Source organism: Thunnus thynnus, chromosome 9 (genome assembly GCF_963924715.1).
Source record: "Thunnus thynnus chromosome 9, fThuThy2.1, whole genome shotgun sequence".
NCBI classification, from domain to species: domain Eukaryota; kingdom Metazoa; phylum Chordata; class Actinopteri; order Scombriformes; family Scombridae; genus Thunnus; species Thunnus thynnus.
The window spans coordinates 14876317-14896329 of NC_089525.1; the positions used below are offsets into that span (position 1 = coordinate 14876317).

General features: G+C 40.7%; 1 protein-coding gene across 1 annotated transcript in view; it reads right to left on the bottom strand.

The window, feature by feature from the left end:
• Positions 1-20013, bottom strand: part of LOC137189306 (A disintegrin and metalloproteinase with thrombospondin motifs 2-like) — a 113132-nt gene that overhangs the window by 48306 nt on the left and 44813 nt on the right. Inside the window, exon 3 of the mRNA XM_067599083.1 lies at positions 10665-10839. Within this exon, the coding sequence (XP_067455184.1) occupies positions 10665-10839 (175 nt within the window). The remainder of the gene's footprint in view (positions 1-10664; positions 10840-20013) is intronic.

Below are 20013 nucleotides of genomic sequence, written 5' to 3' on the forward strand. Positions count from 1 at the left end.
GACAAAACTTGCATTATCAAATACGTTTTGTGTAATGTAATGCCAGCTGCTTTATGTATTATAATACATAAACATAAACCAGAGATAGGATGACAGAGACACATACATGAATGATATCCAACTTAAGTTATGCATTAATTTTTAATCTTTTGTGGCTATGTGATGTGTTCATCCATCACCCATCACCCATCTTTTTTGGTCCTCAGGAGCCAAGGTGTGCTTTGTTATATTTGCATGTGACAATCACCCACTAACCACTCAACAAAGCAAACATTTCACTCCATAAATTTGAAATTTAGCTTTATTTTCTTGACAGAGCTATTAAATGAAACTGTAGAATATGAAAGTAATTTAATAATGGTAATCATTTATATGTCTTTCTGTTTAATATGTCCTATTGCTTTCTGTATTGTCTCATGGCCTTGAAGACAGTTGGGTTGCAACATGGATCCTGGGATATCTACAGGACACTTGTAAACAGGTTGTGTCACTCGATGCCTGGTCCATGCACCAACCTGCTGTGTCTTTCTATACCTCAGCCTACAGCCTTAGAAACTGTTTATTCCTGAAGCTGGATAACACAACTGTGTTGTCTTGTAGTATATGCCTGTGAAGACATCCTACCCCTATACTACTGGACCTTTGAACCATGATCCTATGTGAAACCTTTTCACTGACCTTTGGGGTCGACTGTAGACATTTTTGCTTCTGTTCAGACGTACTTAAGAACTGGCTGAGCGCCCAGTTGGTAGAGAGAAACGAGGATCTTAGGAAGTGACATTGGTATGTTTTATTTCTTTTAGAAATACAATGCATTGTACTTCTGATTGTATTTTTGATTACATTATTTAAAAACCAGCTAATGCTCTTGTTGTGTGTTTCTTGAGTCAATTTTTCACAATAACTGAGTTTGCTCTAATATTGAAGATTATTTTCTGTAATTATTAATATGGATTGTAATTGTAAACACTATGCTTGTTGCATCTGAATGAACACTTCTATTAAATCACAGTTAATTATAGTTTGATAAGGTTTTATTCCCCTGCTCGGCCTTTTAACCACTTGACGGTGACTACCTTATGTTGCCACAGCCAGGATACAGGGTGTGAACAGAGCCTGTGAGATGAGGAAAAGACAATTAAAATGTATCATTAGATAATTGTAGCTTTGAAAAATGAGGGCTAATAACGGTAATATAACCAAGCCAGCAGTTTGCCTCCTACCATCACTGTGTTACTGTAATTGCTGCACATAAGCGCACACAATTAAAGGTCAAGGATCAACAGTTTACGGACAACCACAACATGACCCATCTGGATTTGACAGTCACTCTGGTTCATTGGATGCAGTAAACAGAATGATAAATGTGTATTTTCAGCTCCTGCTAAGCTCTTAGCGGGCCTTGTTGTCTCCTCCCTCTCTCCATCCTCTCATCTCTGCAGCCATTCTCCACTTTTATTCGAGCTAAATCTGAACACATCAGACTAATGCTACAAGACATATCGGCCGGCACAGTGGGAGCACAGAATGGAAAACACAGGAAGATGGAGATGATTGGAATTTCTCTGTTCCTCCCCCTCTCTCTCTCTCTCTCTCTCCCTCTCCCTGTCTCTCATGTATAGAATCAGCAGTTCATCACATTTAAAATAAAATCCATGCTACATCCATCCATAATCTGTCTTATAACTCTTATTCCACTGTCTGTCTGAGCCATAAATTAGTGTGTCTGATCTCAACGCTTGTGGCTAGTATTATAGCCATCTTTGAATGAAGAAGCACAGAGCTTTGTCTTATTCAATTAAACTTCCCTAGGGGGCGCAGCGGCAAATGAACTGCAGCCTAACAAACTCCCACCACCACACATCACTCTGCTAATCAGACAGCAGCCATGAGGCGCGCACTCCACTTTGACAGTTTCATTCTTACCACATGAAAGTCTGTGCATTATTGCCATTGTGTACACAAATAAGAAATATATCCTGTCTTCCTTTAAGATTTTTTTGTTTTCGAGACAAGAGAGGTTCAGGTCAACAAGAAATATTTGGTGCCTCTTGTTTGAAGCTGCAGAAATCTAAAATTGGTGTTTAGAGATGTCAGTTTCAGAGCTTCATCAGTGAAGTGGAGTTTGTGCAGTTGACATGTGAGCTCAGTAGCTTTTATGATTTAATCTGTAGCATTTTTAGGATTTGTCATTTGTGCTTGTAAGTTAAACATAAAAGTGTATTGAAAACTCTGGAAAAAACATAGTAAGTGGACCTTGGGTTGGAATTGTTTTGTTTCCAAGGCCAAGAATGAACTTTCATGCTTAACCTAAAGGCCAACAAGGACAAAAAGTCCTAAAGGTGTTGATTATGGATGAAATCATAACAGCTACTGAGCTCATATATCAACAGATCCAATTTAGTAAACCCAATCTGATGATGAAAATCATGTGATATTAAAAGCCCCAGAAAAAGCTATTAAGTGGGCCATAGGTCATAGTTAGGATTATTTTGTCCATTTTTTAGAGCGCACAAGTTTCTGGCTTGGTGAAAATTCACAGTCTTCATAGGAAAATAAATATTATCACAGACATACAGTACTAAAAGGACAAAACCACACAATTCACTATAACTCTAATGATTTTGCATTTAAGCAACATGTTTATTCCTCATTGAAAGTAGATACTGTAGCTACTGCACACACACAGCTACAGATATATACACACACACACAGAATGAGGAAACTGCTATAATCACGGTGAGTGTGTTTGGGTCTCCAGAGCAATGAAAGCCTCATTCACATGAGAGGCTCCATTAACCTCTGAATCAGCTGCCATAGTATTACATCCTCTCTACATACACATTACTACCTACGTGGTGTTTTAGCGAGTGGTTGCTCATACCATTATATCACAGTTTAAAGGCCCTGCACGCCACATGCAGGTGTTTTCAGTTATTCTGGCTGATTAGACTTCATTTCAAGTTGATGTTGGGTGGAACCATAAACTCCGTGTACTCATCAGAATCATAAAGGTTGTCCTGCTCTAACAGATTCAAACAAAACTAACAGGAGAACACCCACACAGTCCTGAGAGGAGCCATAATCAGTCAAAATAACTGCAAACATCTGTGTTTTCACTGTGGCTGCGTAAATGCTTTAACATTAGAAAACAATGTCAAATTTTTCTGCTCAAGCGTGCACATCAAGGAAGCTTATTCAGCGATGGCACAGGCTCCCACACTTCTCTAAGGAGCGCCAGATTTAACACAGCATGTATGTGTGTGTGTGCGTATGCGTGTGTGTGTGTGTGTGTGTGTGTATAGAGTGTGTTTGCAGCACTGTGACAGTAGTGGGAGGAAGGAAGTCACACGCCATCTCATCTTCCATGAGCTTCTGTCCCTTAAGTTGACTGGTTACATAACTGATGCTAACACAGAACAGTGGCCACCTTCAGGGAGGTCTGTTGCACGTAATTGCAGCCACACAGTTCTACCTGCTGCGGTGTGCGAGCCCTGCGTTTATGCCTGCATACATTAAAACATACTTGTAATGTTATATACCACACTATATCATCATTGTGTAGCTGCACATTGACACTCCAGCTACATTGTTCATAAAATTTTTATACTTTTTAGTTACATTTCTGAGCGATTTATTCATTTTTTTAATCCAACACCAGCAACAACACTTTTTTCTCTGTTACGGAGTTTAAAAAAACATGAAACATGAAAAAAAAAGTCTGGAGAGGTGGGGGCCTCAAGAGGTTGTTGATATTGAACGTTTCTGTAAAACCACAGATTACATTAAATGTTTTTAATGTTTAATGCCAGCATTTTAAAAACTCTGAGATTGTGGTTACAAAAAAAAAAGAACATTAAGTCTGTGATGAGATGCAAACTCTGGCCTCTAGATGACTTTCCTGCATTGGCGTTGAACATTGTTTATCACAGGAAGTCTGAAAATGAAAAAAAAAAGAAGTCTGAAAACATATCCTGACTCCTACATTGAGAAATGCACTTAGCTACGTAGCAGGATTTCAACATCAAAAGTTTGGTATTGAAAATATGAACACCACATCAGAGGCAACACAGCGACTCAGAAAGGTGCTAATCTTGTCAAAACACTATGATCACCATGATTATAGTGACGCTCTCTCAATCACAACAGCTGTAATAATACTATTCCCCTTCATCCCTCCAAGGCATTCCTTCTTCTCCACCTCATCCTCCTCTCGCTCACTCTCTCTTTGTCTCGCAGACAGACAGAAACCCACACACAGAGACACACACAGACAGACTGTGTGTGGGTCAGTGCGGCAGTGGTGGCTGCAGACTGGAGCAGAGGTCGGCCGCACCCTGCTATTATCCCCCGAGTCCTGCTCTGTTTAAAGGCAGTGCAGTGGCACACTGAGTGACGGCTCAATGGAAGGCCTGCTGGGAGCTTACTAGCAGGTGAGGAGTCAGACGAGCCAGAGGGAGAACACACACAGAGGGACGCGGACAAATACACACTTACGCACCGGTAGACACACAAATGCAGTCAGTCAGTCGTGAGTGGAAACAGGCAAGAAATAAAACCAGCAAACGCACAGGGAAGCACACATACATGCAGGAATGCATGACTGTGCACACACACAAACACATATGCTGAGCGTGGTAATAAGCCAGCCGTGCTCTCCAGGGATAGAGCCAGTGGCCAAAGAGAGGGAGGGAGGAAGCAGCTGGCTGCTGAAATACTTCCCCTCCTAGCACTGTAATTTCCTCCCAGAGGCACACCTGGGCCGGCACTCATTCACACATATATACTGTATCACTGTGTGTGTGTGTGTGTGTGTGTACAGTGCACACATGTGAGTGTGTTTATTCTTTTGTGTGTGTATGTTCTGCTTGGCTGCATGTGCACACGTTTATGCAGGTGTACGCTGCTGATCCAATGTGTGTCCATACGGCCCAATATAACACCCGTATTATTACATAGTATTACACATTATTACATACATAAAACACACGTTCCATATATAATGCAAGCTGCGAGCAGTGTGGTGCTGCTGCTCCGCTGACCTAAAATCAGCTGCAGATGCATTTGCAATGTGGCAGGAACTGATTCACCATCTGATCTGAGACTAGTACCCCATTATAGGCAGCTTTTAGTCAGCGTTATACCACAACATAATGCTTTAGTAAAAGTAACACAAACTCTTAAAAAGTGGTTGTGGTACAATTTGATAAATACATTTTCTGTGTATTTTATAGTACAAGTAGAGACTTTGTTCTTTTCACTGGATCCTGTGTAAATCCTTGCTAAATTTAAATTTTTTTTTCTTTCTTTTTTTTTTTTTTACAATTCACACCTCTTTTTACTGAATAGACTAAGTATGTTGAATTTTGGACTGCTATTTCAACCTCTGAAGCCTATATTTAACCACACAATGATGGTTATCTAAAGTTTATGTTTCCAAATTCTGGAATTTGCTGCAAAGCTTTGGGTTTCCATTGCTAAAATCGCACAGCCTCAGACAGGCCTTGGCAAAGAACATTGTTTACGTAGGCTATTTAAAGTGAAGGAATTCACCTCCAAAACTGCTCATTTTAGAGCTTTAAACAGCAGCCTGAGGACGCAGAGGACAGACAGCTACTGGTTTTGTTCATATGGCTTAAACGGTCATCTTGCTCATGGGAACTGGGCTGGATAACGGAAGCGTACAGAGGCGTTGGTCTGGCAGTCAGAAGTGAGATGATGGGGTATAATGAGGAGCGCGACTGTGTAATAGTTACTTGCTAAGTAGCATCCTAATAATACAGGAAGGGATGACCAGTTTAGCTAATCCCCTAAAGGTGCAAATTTATTTAACAATTCCTTATTGCACAGAAAAACTTGTGCGCCGACAACTACAATAAGTTTGGTAGGTTAAAGTTGAACCAGGAGGTTATGGATGTGATGGGATTTTTATAACAGACAACTTGTGTAATAATTCTATAGTTTACCTTTGCTTTTTACCTCCAAATAAGTTTGTCTAACCTGAGGGTTTGTTTAAAACCTGTCTGACTGCTCGTGTTCCTGCCCCGTCTGACTTCTGTGAAATAAGACCTGGGGCGAATGATACCTGATTTTCCCTTTGAGTTTGTCTATATTCATAAGCTGTAGTAGTAAAGTAGCAATTTAGCTCCATCTTTTAAATATGACCCATAATGATGTTAGAAGAATGTCACCTTCCCAGTGTTTCTATTTGGGATTCCAACAAGAGGCAAGATGTACTGCAAAATGCCTGCTGGGACCCCTGTTAGATACTGAAAATGAGCTCAGACCATTTGTGTGTGTGTGTGGTTGTGTGTGTGCTCATGTCTCTCTAAGTGCTTAGTCACGAGTGTCCTCTTAAAACCCTTGCACCATATGACTATCCTTGTGTCACACCGGCAGAGACGGAGACAGAGCGGGGAGGGGAGAGTAAATTGAGAGAGAGGCAGAGAGATATAGGAAGAGAGTGAGTTCTCGTGGGAGCCCCCTTCACTTTCTGGATGCGAGAGACAGACATTAAGCCACAGTGACGAGCACCGCTGGCCCCTGGCTGACCCGCTCCAACCTCCTCTCAGCTCAGGCCTAGGCTGACGTGTCATTGTATCAGCGCTGTGCAACATGGCGCACACCGACAACAGCACAAGCACAGCGGCTCAGAAGAAAATAGCATAATAAAGTTTGGCACAAAACATACAAGAGTGGCAGCTCCAGATTGGTAAAACAAATGCTGGCTTTGTGCAGCTGCATGAGGTCCTGTGTCGCTGCCTCAGTCCTCCGCCCAGTGTCTACCCACCAACTAATTGCAATCGCTTTGCCTCAGACGCTGCTGGAAGCCTTTCTGCCTCAAGAACAATACAGGTCTCTGAAATGTCAATGAAAACAAGTCAACTGCATTTCTGTAACACAATAGTATGGCCTAGTGTGTAAGAACTCAGAACAGAGCTGAATGATACTATAAAAACAAGATACAGCCTAACATAATGTGGCTTTTTTAGCCCCCAAAATAGTATTTTGACAAGAGTAAAGTAAGAAAACATTTCTTCTCGTTGCTGAAATTTGATGACTTTTACACATAATATTTATGTGGGAGCATAAGGTAGCAGACTAGGGTGAGAGGGATTATGGGAAAAAGCCCTCTGGTAGTCCATCTGTCTGGGCAAGTCTCACTACCCTGGACACAACACTGCAATGGCGTGCATACACGTACTTGCATGCACGCAGTTGCAGTAACACACACACACACACACACACACACACACACACACACACACACACACACACACACACACACACAGTCCAGTCCCCCAGACCAAACGCTAAACTCCACCCTCCTCACTGTCCAGAAACCAACGCCTCTGCAGTCACCGCTGGAAAGAGGAAAGAGGAAAGCGTGATGAGAGTTTGTTTGGAGGCAAAAAGTAGCGAGTCAAGCTGAGCCCAGAGAAAAAGAGGGAAGGAGAAGAAAATAAAATCAGCAAAACAGGAAGACATAGATCAAAACACAGATAAAAGAAGGAGATAAAATGAAATTGTAAGAGGAGAAGAGAAGACAGATTGAAGGATGGAGCTCTGTCCGCCCGGCAAAAATGAATGGCGATCCTTCGCTTTCTATCGCCGCTGCGATTAATTGACGAATGTGCCACATTAATAATAAAGCTTGCTCTCCCCACTTAGGACATTGATTCACACCTCCTCAGCTTATGGTGTAAGAAACCGATCAGTCTCGCTCCATCTTCATCTCTCTTTCTCTCTTTCTTGAGCTCCTCTATTACCTTACTAAATATAACTTCCTTCCCTCTGTCTTTAGCCAGGAAATGAGTCCAACATTCAATAACTGGCTGTGAATTAAGCAGGCTTGGCAAAAGAGATCTCCGAAAATGATTGATTGATTATTAATTAATTCGCTAATGTTCCTGATTGATCTACGGGGAGGAGTGATTGTCTGAGAATATGAGGGAGGATAAAAGAAAAGGAGAGGAAAGTGTTTGATTTGGGTTTGTAGATGGATTAAAGAGAAGCAGAATGTAAAGACATCTATAATGTGCTTCCATGTTGCTCTGATATTACAGTGATATGATATAACAACTGGAAGGTAAACTTATGTTTACATAATATTGTGGTCGAGAATAGCTAAGGCAAGAGATAAAAAGGAAGAAGAAAAGAGAAATGAAGAGGGAGAGAGAGAGAGAGAGAGAGAGAGAGAGAGAGAGAGATCCACATCAAATGCTACAGGGAGCAGCACATGCCTGCTCGTCTGTCTGTCTGTCTGTCTGTCTGTCTGTCTGTCTGTCTGTCTGTCTGTCTGTCTGTCTGCTTAGCCTTGAAAATCCCAGCTCTCGAAACCAGACGACCACAGAACTCATGCCCACGCCATACATGCACGCACACACAGACACACACACATTCACACACACTGTGGCCTGTTCTATCCTACGCTATTGATCTGCACCCCACTCTTCATTAGAAAGAAAAATTCAAAGGCAACAGGAGCAGTGAGACGTGTTGTGTGTGTGTGTGTGTGTGTGTGTGTGTCTGCATGTCTGTGCGCAGGAAGCATGTATGTGTGTTCAAAAGTGTAAATGTATGATCAAGGGAGTTGTGTAAGCAGCATGTGGTTACATCCTGTATGTATGTGTGAGTTCCTGAGTTTTTTTTTTTTTTTTTTTTCAGTATGTGCATGCTCGTACGTGTGTATGTGGATGTTCTGCCAGGTATCAGTAACAGTGGGAGCAGATCTGTGTTACTCTAATGCAGTCTGTCCTCACTGGGTGTTCCTATGGAAACTCTCTCTCTCTCTGTATATTATTAGACATTCTTGAGTCAACTGCTCAGAATAGGAAGACACAGATCTCATCCGTGGCGATACACTCGTTATAAAGCGCTTCAACTTGCGCCTGTACATGTTACAGGAGATTCTCTGAGAAGATTCTTGCTTTGCTGATTAGTTGAGATGCAGACTCTTGCACCGGTCGGGGTCACGATTGATTGACTTGCAGGCTTCAGATCAATCACAGTGATTGGACAGCCACTGTCTACTGACACAAGCCGCAGGCATGCATTGCAGTGATGTTTTTTTTTTTTTTTTTTTCCAGCGAGCACAGTTCTTAAACACTTGAAAGTACAGTCTTGTTTTGCTCCACAATGAGACCTGCACCATATGAAAAACAACTCCTACAATTTTTTTTATATGTATATATGTGTATATGTTAAATTTATTAAGTGTCAATCCCAGGTAGGGATTCCTTTCCCACAATAAAAATGTTTTGCAATTTGAATAAGTTACTTAATATTATTAAAGGGACAATGTGCAAGTCTCACAGCATATCCTGAATATAAACTCCAGGTTTTGGTGTGAGCCAACATGTGGACAGCCTCTAAGTCGTATTCTCCAAATGAATGCAGATTTCTGAGCCTGCTTTATTAATTTGTTACTAATTTGCATTCAATTTTGAAACTAGCTTGAAAAGTAATAAAGTGTCACACTGTGTGCAAGTGTTATCTATCTGTTATCTTGTCTTATCTGGAAAATATGTGTTTCTGCGCTGTTTTACAGGTGCAGTTCATCTTGCTGAAGATACTGAAGTTATCTTGTGCCTTTGGGTTGTATAACATAACAAAAACATACATATTATCTGTATGTATTTTTTCCTAATTGACTGAAATTCTCACTTATTTTGTGTTCAACCTAAAAAATAAATTAATAATTAAAAAAATAATTAATTTAAATTTACTTCATCTGGTGTCAAAATGGTTCTTCAGTCCTGTGACATCACCTTGAAGTGAGTTGAACGGCCTTATTTCACTAAATTGGAGCCAAGTGAAGACAAACAGATTTAGTTAATTTTTTTCCCATTTTATTGTGAAGAAATAAGATTGTAAAAGTAATTCAATATACCAAAGATACATTCATTAATTCTTATAATGAAAATATATATTTTTTCTTTTGCGATGATGTTCAGACCTTCAGCATTAACGGCTAATTTAATATATACCCGTCTTCCTAGAGCAGACATGCCATGTTAAACTAAAAGTATGACGCTCCTCTAAACGCTCCCCTTCTTGTTGTTTCAGCTCATTAATTTCATCTGTTGAGTGGAAAATGGAAGCAGACAACAATGAGAAACCAAAGACTTGAGTGCCAGCTGTTAATTGTTAAGGCAGCTGAGGCAGCGTATCATTCTATAAAAGCTACAGAAGGTGCTACCTTTACCGATCAAACACGTGTGTCTCCATATGTCACTCCTCTCTCGCTCGGAAAATTAGTGCAGTGACAGGAGGATGCGTTCGGCTGTGTGTAGGTGTAATCTTTTTGACAGCAGGGTATGCTCATGCTGTGACTCGCTGTCTTTGCATACAATAGTTTGATATGATTATATAACCAGGTGTGTGTGAGGAGGAAAAATGCTTTAAGATGCATGTCTGTAGTTTGAGGGAAAATGAGCATAGCATGTGCAGTTTTTCTGGATGTATTGCGGAGAACATTAATGATGACAAGAAGTCAAAAAAAAAAAGATACTTGTGTAGGTTTAAAATTTAGGATGCATGATCAGGAGGCTTAAAGGCTTAAAATCAGTTTCCTTATGTGACTAGTTTAAGTTAAAATGGTTTAGATGGAGTGAAGGTGTGTATAAAAGTGGAAGATTGGACAGTGGGAGCTGCAGACTGACCTCTGTTGTGGTATTCTGCTGCTGTGCTGCTGATGGGCGCTTTCTTTACAGCTGCAGAGCGATAGACAATGTGCGTCCTTCCTCCTCCTCCTCCCTCTTCCTCCTCAATCACTCCATCGCCCCTCTCCACTGGCTCAATAAAAAACTCCTCTTTCTCCGTCCTGATCATACCAGCCTGTAACAGAGAGAGAAAGAAGAGAGTGTGGAAATTTAATTGGACAATATGAATACCAGTACATGAACTCTGTCACTGTGTTAATTTTCCGCCCGCCCCACCCCTTGTTTGCCTTTCACTCTCATCTCCATCCATCCTTGACCTCCTCTCTCGCCCTGACAGTTTAAAGAAAGAAATAGCCCTTTGCTTGCACTGTTTGGGGCATGCTGGGAGAAAAAAAAAAGAAGAGTAGTGATCCCTCCCGATGGCCAGAGTGACACCTGGCATCTAAAATGGCCAACACAACAACGGGAGATGAAACTGTCCCACTCCCATCCTGGACTAACACATTCTGTCAGGTAATTCCCTACGTCCTCCTTACACACACACACACACACACACACACGCAAACACACATCAGCCTTGCACAAATGCAAACTCACAGAGTGAGAGTGAGATGGGGGGGAGTGAGGAAAGAGACAGAGGAGATGGAGAGGAGTAAAGAAGCAAGCATACAGAACACACACGCCAAAAAAAAAAGAAGAAAAAAAAAAAGAAGAAGAAGTTGCGTGCACATACGCGGGGAAAATAGGCACTGGGAAAATTGCCCGTCACTCTCTCTTATTCCATCTGTCTGTTTAAGACAACTAGTAATTACCAAGGCAACGCACTGCTGTAGAGGAAAGCCATGGGGGAGAACACACAGAGAGGATGGAGAGGCTTTGGAGAGGAAGAGCGCCAAAGAAAGAGAGCGATAAATGAAGAAGAGAGAAAACATCAATACGATCAGCGCTTGTCTACTTCTTCCTTCACTCTGACAGGAGAAAGGAAGGGATGATGAGCGAGTTGAAGAGAGGAAAGCAAAGCGATACAGTATACATTACAGAAGATGTGTGCGATGGAGAGCTCTGTGCGGGCTGTGCTGCAGAGAGTTTTACTGAAAGACAGTTTAGTCAGAGATCCCACCCTGGAGCACAGTGACCTGCTACAAATGGTGTTAGCTTATTACATCTGTGAGAGTGTACATATCACATTTAAACTACAAACTGTGTTCATACAGATTTTATAGCCTGTCATGACATTATTTACTCAAGACATATTTCAGAAATTGAATATATATATATATATATATCTGAAGTGCAACACTCAAATTACTAGAATCAACAGAATTTTTATTGATTTATTTTTTTGGGTTGTGTTTCTCCCTCAAATTCTTACATCTCATGACACTGTGAGCTGGATAGATTGTGTCATTTGCAAGATTAACACTTTGCACACTTTGCCTGAGACTCTTTTAATGTATTATACTGAATAATTATGTTATTTACTGTATTTAGCAATTCCGTTTCTCTATGTTGTAATTGTAATACTGCTGCCGCTGCCTACTGTTCAGCACATATTGTTTGTCTGTTTGTTCTGGAAGAGCCATTTCTCCTCTGTGGCTCATGTTTTCCTTTTTTCTATTTTTTTTTCTTGGTCAAGTGTTTTTTTGTTTAAAGTACGCCTTTAAAACAATGAATTGAGTAGAATTTTAATCAGATTGTACTGTAAAGCCCTCTAAAACCAATTTGTGTTATATTTTGGCCTCAAGAAAACTTGTACATGTAGAGAAAACAAGCAAATTAAGAAAAACATTCACTGTGTCATGTGAATGTATACACAACAATGGAATACTGGAAATTACTTATTAGTAAAAGGCAAAATATAGGCGTATGGTCGATAAAATTGGAATCACAAAATCAGAATGTGATAACTAAAATAAACTTTTTTGCTGTGTACGATTTTGCGTTTGCTTTCTGTTTTTTGTGGCACATTGCTTCTGCAGACAGTATACGTTCTTTAATTGGTGAACGGTTTCTCGATTAACTTGTATTTTGTGTATTTTTAACGTTTAATGTTTTTTTTCCGCTCACATGTTGTCAAGATGATGAAGATCTTTTCCTTTACTTGCATGTGTTTTGTCTACTTGCGTGTATTTGCTTGAGTTTAAGTGTGTTGCGCTCTCTTGGCCATTATGCTACATGAATAGAATTGACTTGACTTGGGTTAAATATATGAAAACTGATAAAGAAATGAAGTGCAGTTATGAAATAAGTCACTTTTTTCATTTCATGGGCCATACTTTTATCCATGATGTATCTTTCAGTATAGTAACTGGAGCCTGAAGATATCAGATATGAGAGCAGTGTTAATTTATGAAAGTACCTACTATAGACTCTAAAAATCAGTTCTTTTGTGGATACAAGTATGCATACTACTTATTGAATCCTTTGAGCTGCAGAGGAAAGAACTTGCACGTTCCTTGAATACCTCAGAGAGGCTGATTTGAAAGGATATGGATATTAACACAGTGGTCCCTCAGAAAGAAAAAGCTGTTCTTTTTCTCTCCTTTTACTCTCCCATTCTCCTCTCTCTGTCTCTCTCTTTCTCCCTGTCAGCCTGAGGCTTTGGTCCCGGAGGGATGTCGACAAGCCACTGACCTGCCCTCTCTTTCTCCCCCCCCCCCCCACCCCCCTTTCTCCCTCTTTCTCTCTCCACCTCTCTCTCTTCTCATCCCTCCATTTCCCCGAGCCGTGGTGCGGCATTCCGATAGGAGCTGATGGATCTGCGATGGTGCATGCATTCCCACTCCAGAATACCAAGCAGTGAGGAGAGGAGAGCTGTGTCAAAGAAAAAAAAAAAATGACATGTGGGACTGGGAGACATGGTTGGATCGATCAGAGCTGCCATAGAGGGGGCGGAGGGTTAGAGAGAGGGGAAGGTGTGAGGGAGCTGAAGAACTGGACACGTCCTTTGAAAAGCTGAAGTGAATAAAGCATCAAAGCATCTGAGCACATTTCCATAGTGAGAAGCATTATCTTCATCTCCTCTAAAGCAGGAGCAGCCAAGTCCTGGTTGAGGGGATTATAGGAAGGCTTGTCCAAACACTGTGTCCAGAACAATTGATTCATCAGAGGTAGACCACCAGCCTTAATGTGCCAGCATAAGTCAGGTTATTCAAAGACAGGATTGAGGCTCACATCTAGAGTAAGCTATAGATAAAGATCAACCATGACGACACACTGTTGGTTAAACACTCCTCATTAGTATCACTGTATATCTGTGACTAGTTCTTCAGCAGACAAAGCAATCGATGTAGTGATCGACCGGATTCTCCCAACATTGTTTGACACACTGTTTTCAAAACTGGTCCAAGCACAAAGTCATTAATTAGGCTTATTGTTCGGTCTATGAAATGTCAGATAATAGTTGAAAAATCCCCTCACAAGTTGAGGCCTTTTAATTTTAAACAACAATCTCAAACATAAATATGTTCATGAAGATATTGATTTTGTTATCATAGAGAATTAAGAAAACCGGCAAATATTCACAACTGAGAAGCTGGATTAGAGGGTTTTTTTTGCATTTTTCCTCAAAAAATGACGTAAACAATTAATCACATGTACTGTATATATGTATTTATGTTTTGGAGGCACATCTAATGCACATTCTTGGGGCACATCTGTATCTATAATTGATTATCAAACATTTTTTTGTCAATTGAATAATCAGTTAATCAACTAATCCTTATAGCGACAACTGAATTAGTCACTCATGCCATTGTCACCATTAATTAAATGTAAATAACATTATCATCACACCTTTTTTACCACTGCGCTGACATCTTGAGACGGAGGTGTACATCTTCGCTCAGAGTAAAGCAGAACATGATTGAATCTAATGTTTTTGTTCATCTGCTGCCATGAATGTTGCCATTTCTTCAGTAATTGCCAGAAGCTTTATTATTCAGCATTATTGTGACTGCTCTTGCCTGTTGAGGGATCGCTGTAGCATCAGCTGTGCTGCTAGTTGCTGTTCTCTTATTACAGTAAATTCATAGTGCTCCTCTGGGTGATAAGCCTGAAGACGTTTTATTAGGTTTGACGTGTTCAAGTTTAGCTTATTAGCCCTCCTACCCCTCAAGAGACACAGTTGCTTTCTGCATTTATATCATCGTCGTCATTGATTATAAGGAATTCTTACAACACAGACTAGAAAGATCACTGCACATCTGCAGGTCACTGTTTCCAAGTTTTTGTCTCCACAACATCTGATCAATTAGATATAGTCAAGGAAATATACACTAAATAACATGAAGAGCATTATACTTCATATGGCCAGTGTTTCTGTATTAAATGTTAATGATGTCAAAATAATCCACAGACTTTGCTGTGGACAGTTTTCACTCTTTTTTGATTGTGATGATTTTTGATCTTTCAGAAAAACAGTTCCAATGAAAGTTATATCTAATTAAATGGAAACATTCCTGTTGAGGTTTCCAAATGTCATGATTCAGTGCCTTAAGCACCACAAACGAACTTCAATTCTTCAATTTGAACTGACCCTTTCAGGCTTTTTTTCAGCTTATTAGATGCTTTGTCATCTCTTTAAAGGGCAATGAATATGCACACTGTTATGGACAATTGTTGAATTTGTGTTGAATTTGCAACAGTTAATTACCATAATGATCTAATTAGTTGTAACCTGTGCTTAGCATAAGGTAACAGTCAACCAACAACTTCTTTAATAATTCATAAACAGACCAGCAGAATGCAGTTAACATGTATTTTAAATATGGCTGACTTTGTGTCACTACCTTTTTTGATACTGAGGAGAGCCAGGAGTTAAAACACATACATGTGAATTAAAGGTTGTCAAAAATGTGACTTTCTTTTGACTGTGCTTTACATAGACAAGGCTCTAAAGATGTCTCACTGGCGGGCTGTCAAATCTATTTCAGGTCATATTTCCATCAATTTAAACACTTCCTTGTAAATCATAAAGCTCCTTCAAACAGGGATAATGATGCGAATGACATCTGAGTAATTTATCATCAGGATTAAAGAAGAGAAAACATTCGCACCTGCAACCCATTACTACATAGTCACATCTGGCTCATGCTCACAACTCAACATATATATAGTGGGTTATTATTACTCTCATGGTCACTGAGATGGTGACATTAACCACAACCTTCCCTTGCAGACCTGAAGCTCATCTACAGGCTCCAAATCTGGAGCTTACACACGAGTGTCCCGTTACAACAGGAGCATCCTCTGTGTTTGAAGACACACTGAGCTCTATTTGAAGATCTGAAAGGAGTAACTCGAGTCCTGTGTAAGTGTCCTGAGGGGCACGTGAGACAGAAGAGTAGCAGAAAAGCAGTGTTGGAGTAGAAGAGCGGATGTTGTGGTGAGGATCAAAGTCACACCCGGTTGGGGCCCTTCAGCTCAGTCCAGCTCAGGCAGCGTGTGTTTGTGTGTGTATGTTTGATCTGGTGTCACTATGTGTGTATGAGTGTGTTTGATCTGATTCATAACCCTGCTACTGCTGGCTAACTTTACACACAGTTGCACACATGCATCCACGGGCAGGCAGACACTCGCACAAACACAAACACACATCCACGCACAAATATAGCTTTGATAGTGACTCACTCATACTGTGTAACCCTCCAATTCATTCAACCTTTGAGTCATAAAGAGAATCAGCCTTGTACAATAGTAAGGCTGATTTGAAAAATTAGACACACTTCAGAGCCTGAGATTAAGAGGACACATCACCATAAATATTAATAGTGTTTTATTTAATCGCATCAGCGGCAAATTATACCTTTATGCTCCCCGCAAATCTCCGAGAAAGCCGTCTTTTGTGTTTGGATTACGAGTGACGGTGGCTCCAGCGAAAATGTAGATTTATGTGAAATTTATGAAGGCGGCATGAAGCAAAAGCTATTTAAAACATTCTGGGATGCTAAATATATAAGACATTTATGACCCTTGGCAAACCTCTCTACAGCTTTACTGTCGGAGACAAAAAAGGTAGAGAGCAGAAGGAGAAGGAAGTGAGAGAACTGCAATTAAGGTTAAGTATTGAGACAGATTCATTAAGCGAAATAAATAATTTGCTTAATGTCCTGAAGAGCGAGGCGGTTGCCCAATTATGGTAATCATGGATATGCTGGGAGGATGTGGAGAATAAATCCGATGCAGCAAACAGAATTTATCAGGTGTAAACACATGAAGGGGGGGGAGGCCTCGTCATACTTACTGTAAAGCTTCTCATACAGAGACGTCATGCCCGTTCAACCTGATATTCAAATATTTTAGACTGGATGACTTTAAAAATTGTTCAATTCTATTTTCACAATAAGTGTTTTTAATCAGTTAAGTTTAATTAAGTTGCTTTTTTCTGCATGTTTTATTGGTGTTTAACTCTGACTGCCACACACAGTCTGTTTAGGAAGCGCTACCAGAGCTAGTGGAGCCGCTCAGCTGTGTGGTTGTGGAAGACGTGTAGGATCGTTTTTAACCACAGTGTAAAGTGTGAATGTCATGAATATATGAATCTCAGCTTACACCATAAACAGTATGACTTGAATGAATTTGTAAATGACTTAAAGCCTCAGAATTTCTCTATTCAAAGTGACTTTACCAGCAGTGGTTTTAACTATAACCCAAAAGCCTCCTGAAATTTGGCTTGAAATAGTAAAAATGCATATATGATATCAAATTTGAGTGTCTCGTTAAGCAGCCACAAAAATCTGAATGAAAATAAATGTTCATAACTATTAGAAAACCTGGTTCAAAAAACAGCTCATTTTGCTGTTTAGATCATTTCTCAAGACCCTCAAGACTTTTTGCTAACATTTTCTTGTTCAATATTGCAACTGAATGCAATATAGTGCTAATAACTGTCATTCAATTATATTTGTAGATATTTACTGATAGGGGGGCAGTTTGATCATAAACATACAAACCAAAGCTTGTAGCATAATAACAAAGCATAATTACTGGTAACAACTTGGTTTGGTGTAAACATTAACATTATGCATTGTGAAACTGTGCCCCCTTAAAAAAACTGACTGCATGTGACGCCCCTGTTTTCATCCCTTTTTATACTCTATCCTCTGTCAGTTGCACAAACACACACACACACACACGTATGCACGCCCCCACACGCTGTCAGGTCGAGTGTGTGTGTGTGTATTTGTCGGGGGGTGGAATCCAGATGCCAGTGTGATTTAAGCCATGGAGGACTTAGTGATGTAGCCCTGTCCCTGTCACCCTGCTCAGCTCATTACATAGAGTGGTCTCTAAAAATGGTCACTCCAAAAAAAAAAAAAAAAAAAAAAGCAACAACTCACACAGATGCATGCTTGTATTGTAAGCACAACACACCTACACAACCGCACACATATACATATGCATGGCAACCCCGTCCTAGTCGCTCCCCCCATTTCTTTCTCTCTCTGCTTTCTCCAACTCATTTGCAAATTGCTCATCTTTGACCTACATTTTCACAGTATGTCAGCCAAACTTCTGTGCACTGTCTCACACACACACACACACACACACACACACACACACACACACACACAGGAAGGGAGAGAAAGTCTGGGTCATTTCAGGTTTAAACTCTCCGGTCAGGCCAACACACACCAACAACTGCCTGTGACCCCTAAAAGATGAAAAGGGGAATTGTAAAAATCTAGCAGTGAAAGGAAGAGGGTGAGACATGAATAAACAGGAAAGCCCCTCTGTGTGAGTCCCCCCACAATGCCACTCGAAGGCTTCACTTATCAGCAACATCTTCCTGCTTATGAGTGCACTTTGGTTATGGGCTTTTCTCTGTTTCCGCCCTCATATTCCTATTTTCACAACTCCTCTATCTCCTATAACATCTACTTCTTTCTCTGTTCCTTTTCTCCATGGCTTTCTGCTTTCCACTTTTTCTTTTCCATCGTCGTCTCTCTTTTCATTTGTCTTTCTTTTTTTTTTTCTCACAATTCCATTACCATCCCGTCCTCCCTTACTCCGTCTCTTTCCGTTTCTCGTAATACTAAGTGGTAGAAGCACTCTAAATGTGGGAGTGAAGATGGTGTGCAGGCCCAGGTGTTGGAAAAAGACGACAGACAAAAGACAACAGAGCACAGGCCATGTTATTCAAACAGACTCTGAATGGCACAGACTTAAGAATAGCAGTCGTACGCCAAACCTGGTTAGCCTGACCGCATGATCTGTGGAAATTTTGGTTCAGGGCAAGAGCGTTGACACAGACAGAAACACAGTCGCTGACAGCCTGGCAGATCGACTGAGAGACAGAGCGCCAGCCAGACAGACAGTTTGCAAGGAAGGCTGCCTCAGTATCCCATTCTCGCTTTTTTTTCTCTCTCTCTCTCTCTCTCTCTCTCTCTCTCTCCCTATTCCTGTTGTTATTCATCAGGACAGAAGCTCCCTCCCTCTGTTTTCTGTCCAAACAGAGATTATGAATCAGCAGTACAAGGAGGGGACAAGGAGAGGAACCAGGGACAGAATGAGCAGAGGAGTCCGAGAGAAAGAAATGTGTGATAACCAGCTGCCAAGAGGTGATGGGTAAAGGAAGTGCTAAGTAAAAATGACACAATTTGAAAGTGATGCATGAGAATTAACAAGGGAAGAAAAAAAAAGAGGAAAAAGTAGTGGAAGCAAGAATGCTTTGGGGAAACAGCTGAAAGGCATTCTGGGGCAATGGACAGGGATAAAAGGGGAAATAGAGGAGAAAATCTACAAATTAGAGCTTTAGCTTCATTCACTCCATGATCAACTCAGCACTGGTATTCATAAAGGTCCTCCTCCACCTCAACTTTCCTCCTCCTCTTCTCCTGTTATTCCTCTCTCTCTCTCCTCTCTGTCTCATCCTTTCATTCTTTTTATCTCAGCAGTCTGACAGCTTCCCCAGACAGCCAAATGTTCTTGGCTTAACCAGGATGGAGGAGTGAGGACAAGTGTGGGGAATGTTTACAAGCTCCAATCATCATAAGCATTCACACTTTGTCTCTACTGTTGTCTTTTCACAGTGTGGCTTAGGTATTAGGAGAGCGCCTGTACTTTCTAAAGAGGGTGACAGGTTTACTGCAGAGCGCAAAGAGGCTATAAAACATAAAGCTGATACATAGTTGGATCAAACTCACTCCAGCCCCACAAGAAGGTGCATACCAGTCATGAGCTGGTGTGTGGAGAGATGTTGTGCTACATTTGCAGCAATGCCAAAATGCCATTAAGGAAAGACCCTGGGGCAGCGCACCGAAGGCGATCTCTGAGGAGATGCATGCCTATAGGGCTTAGTGTTTGTTTAAGCCTTGGAAATGACTAATTTTGCCTTGTGTACATTTGT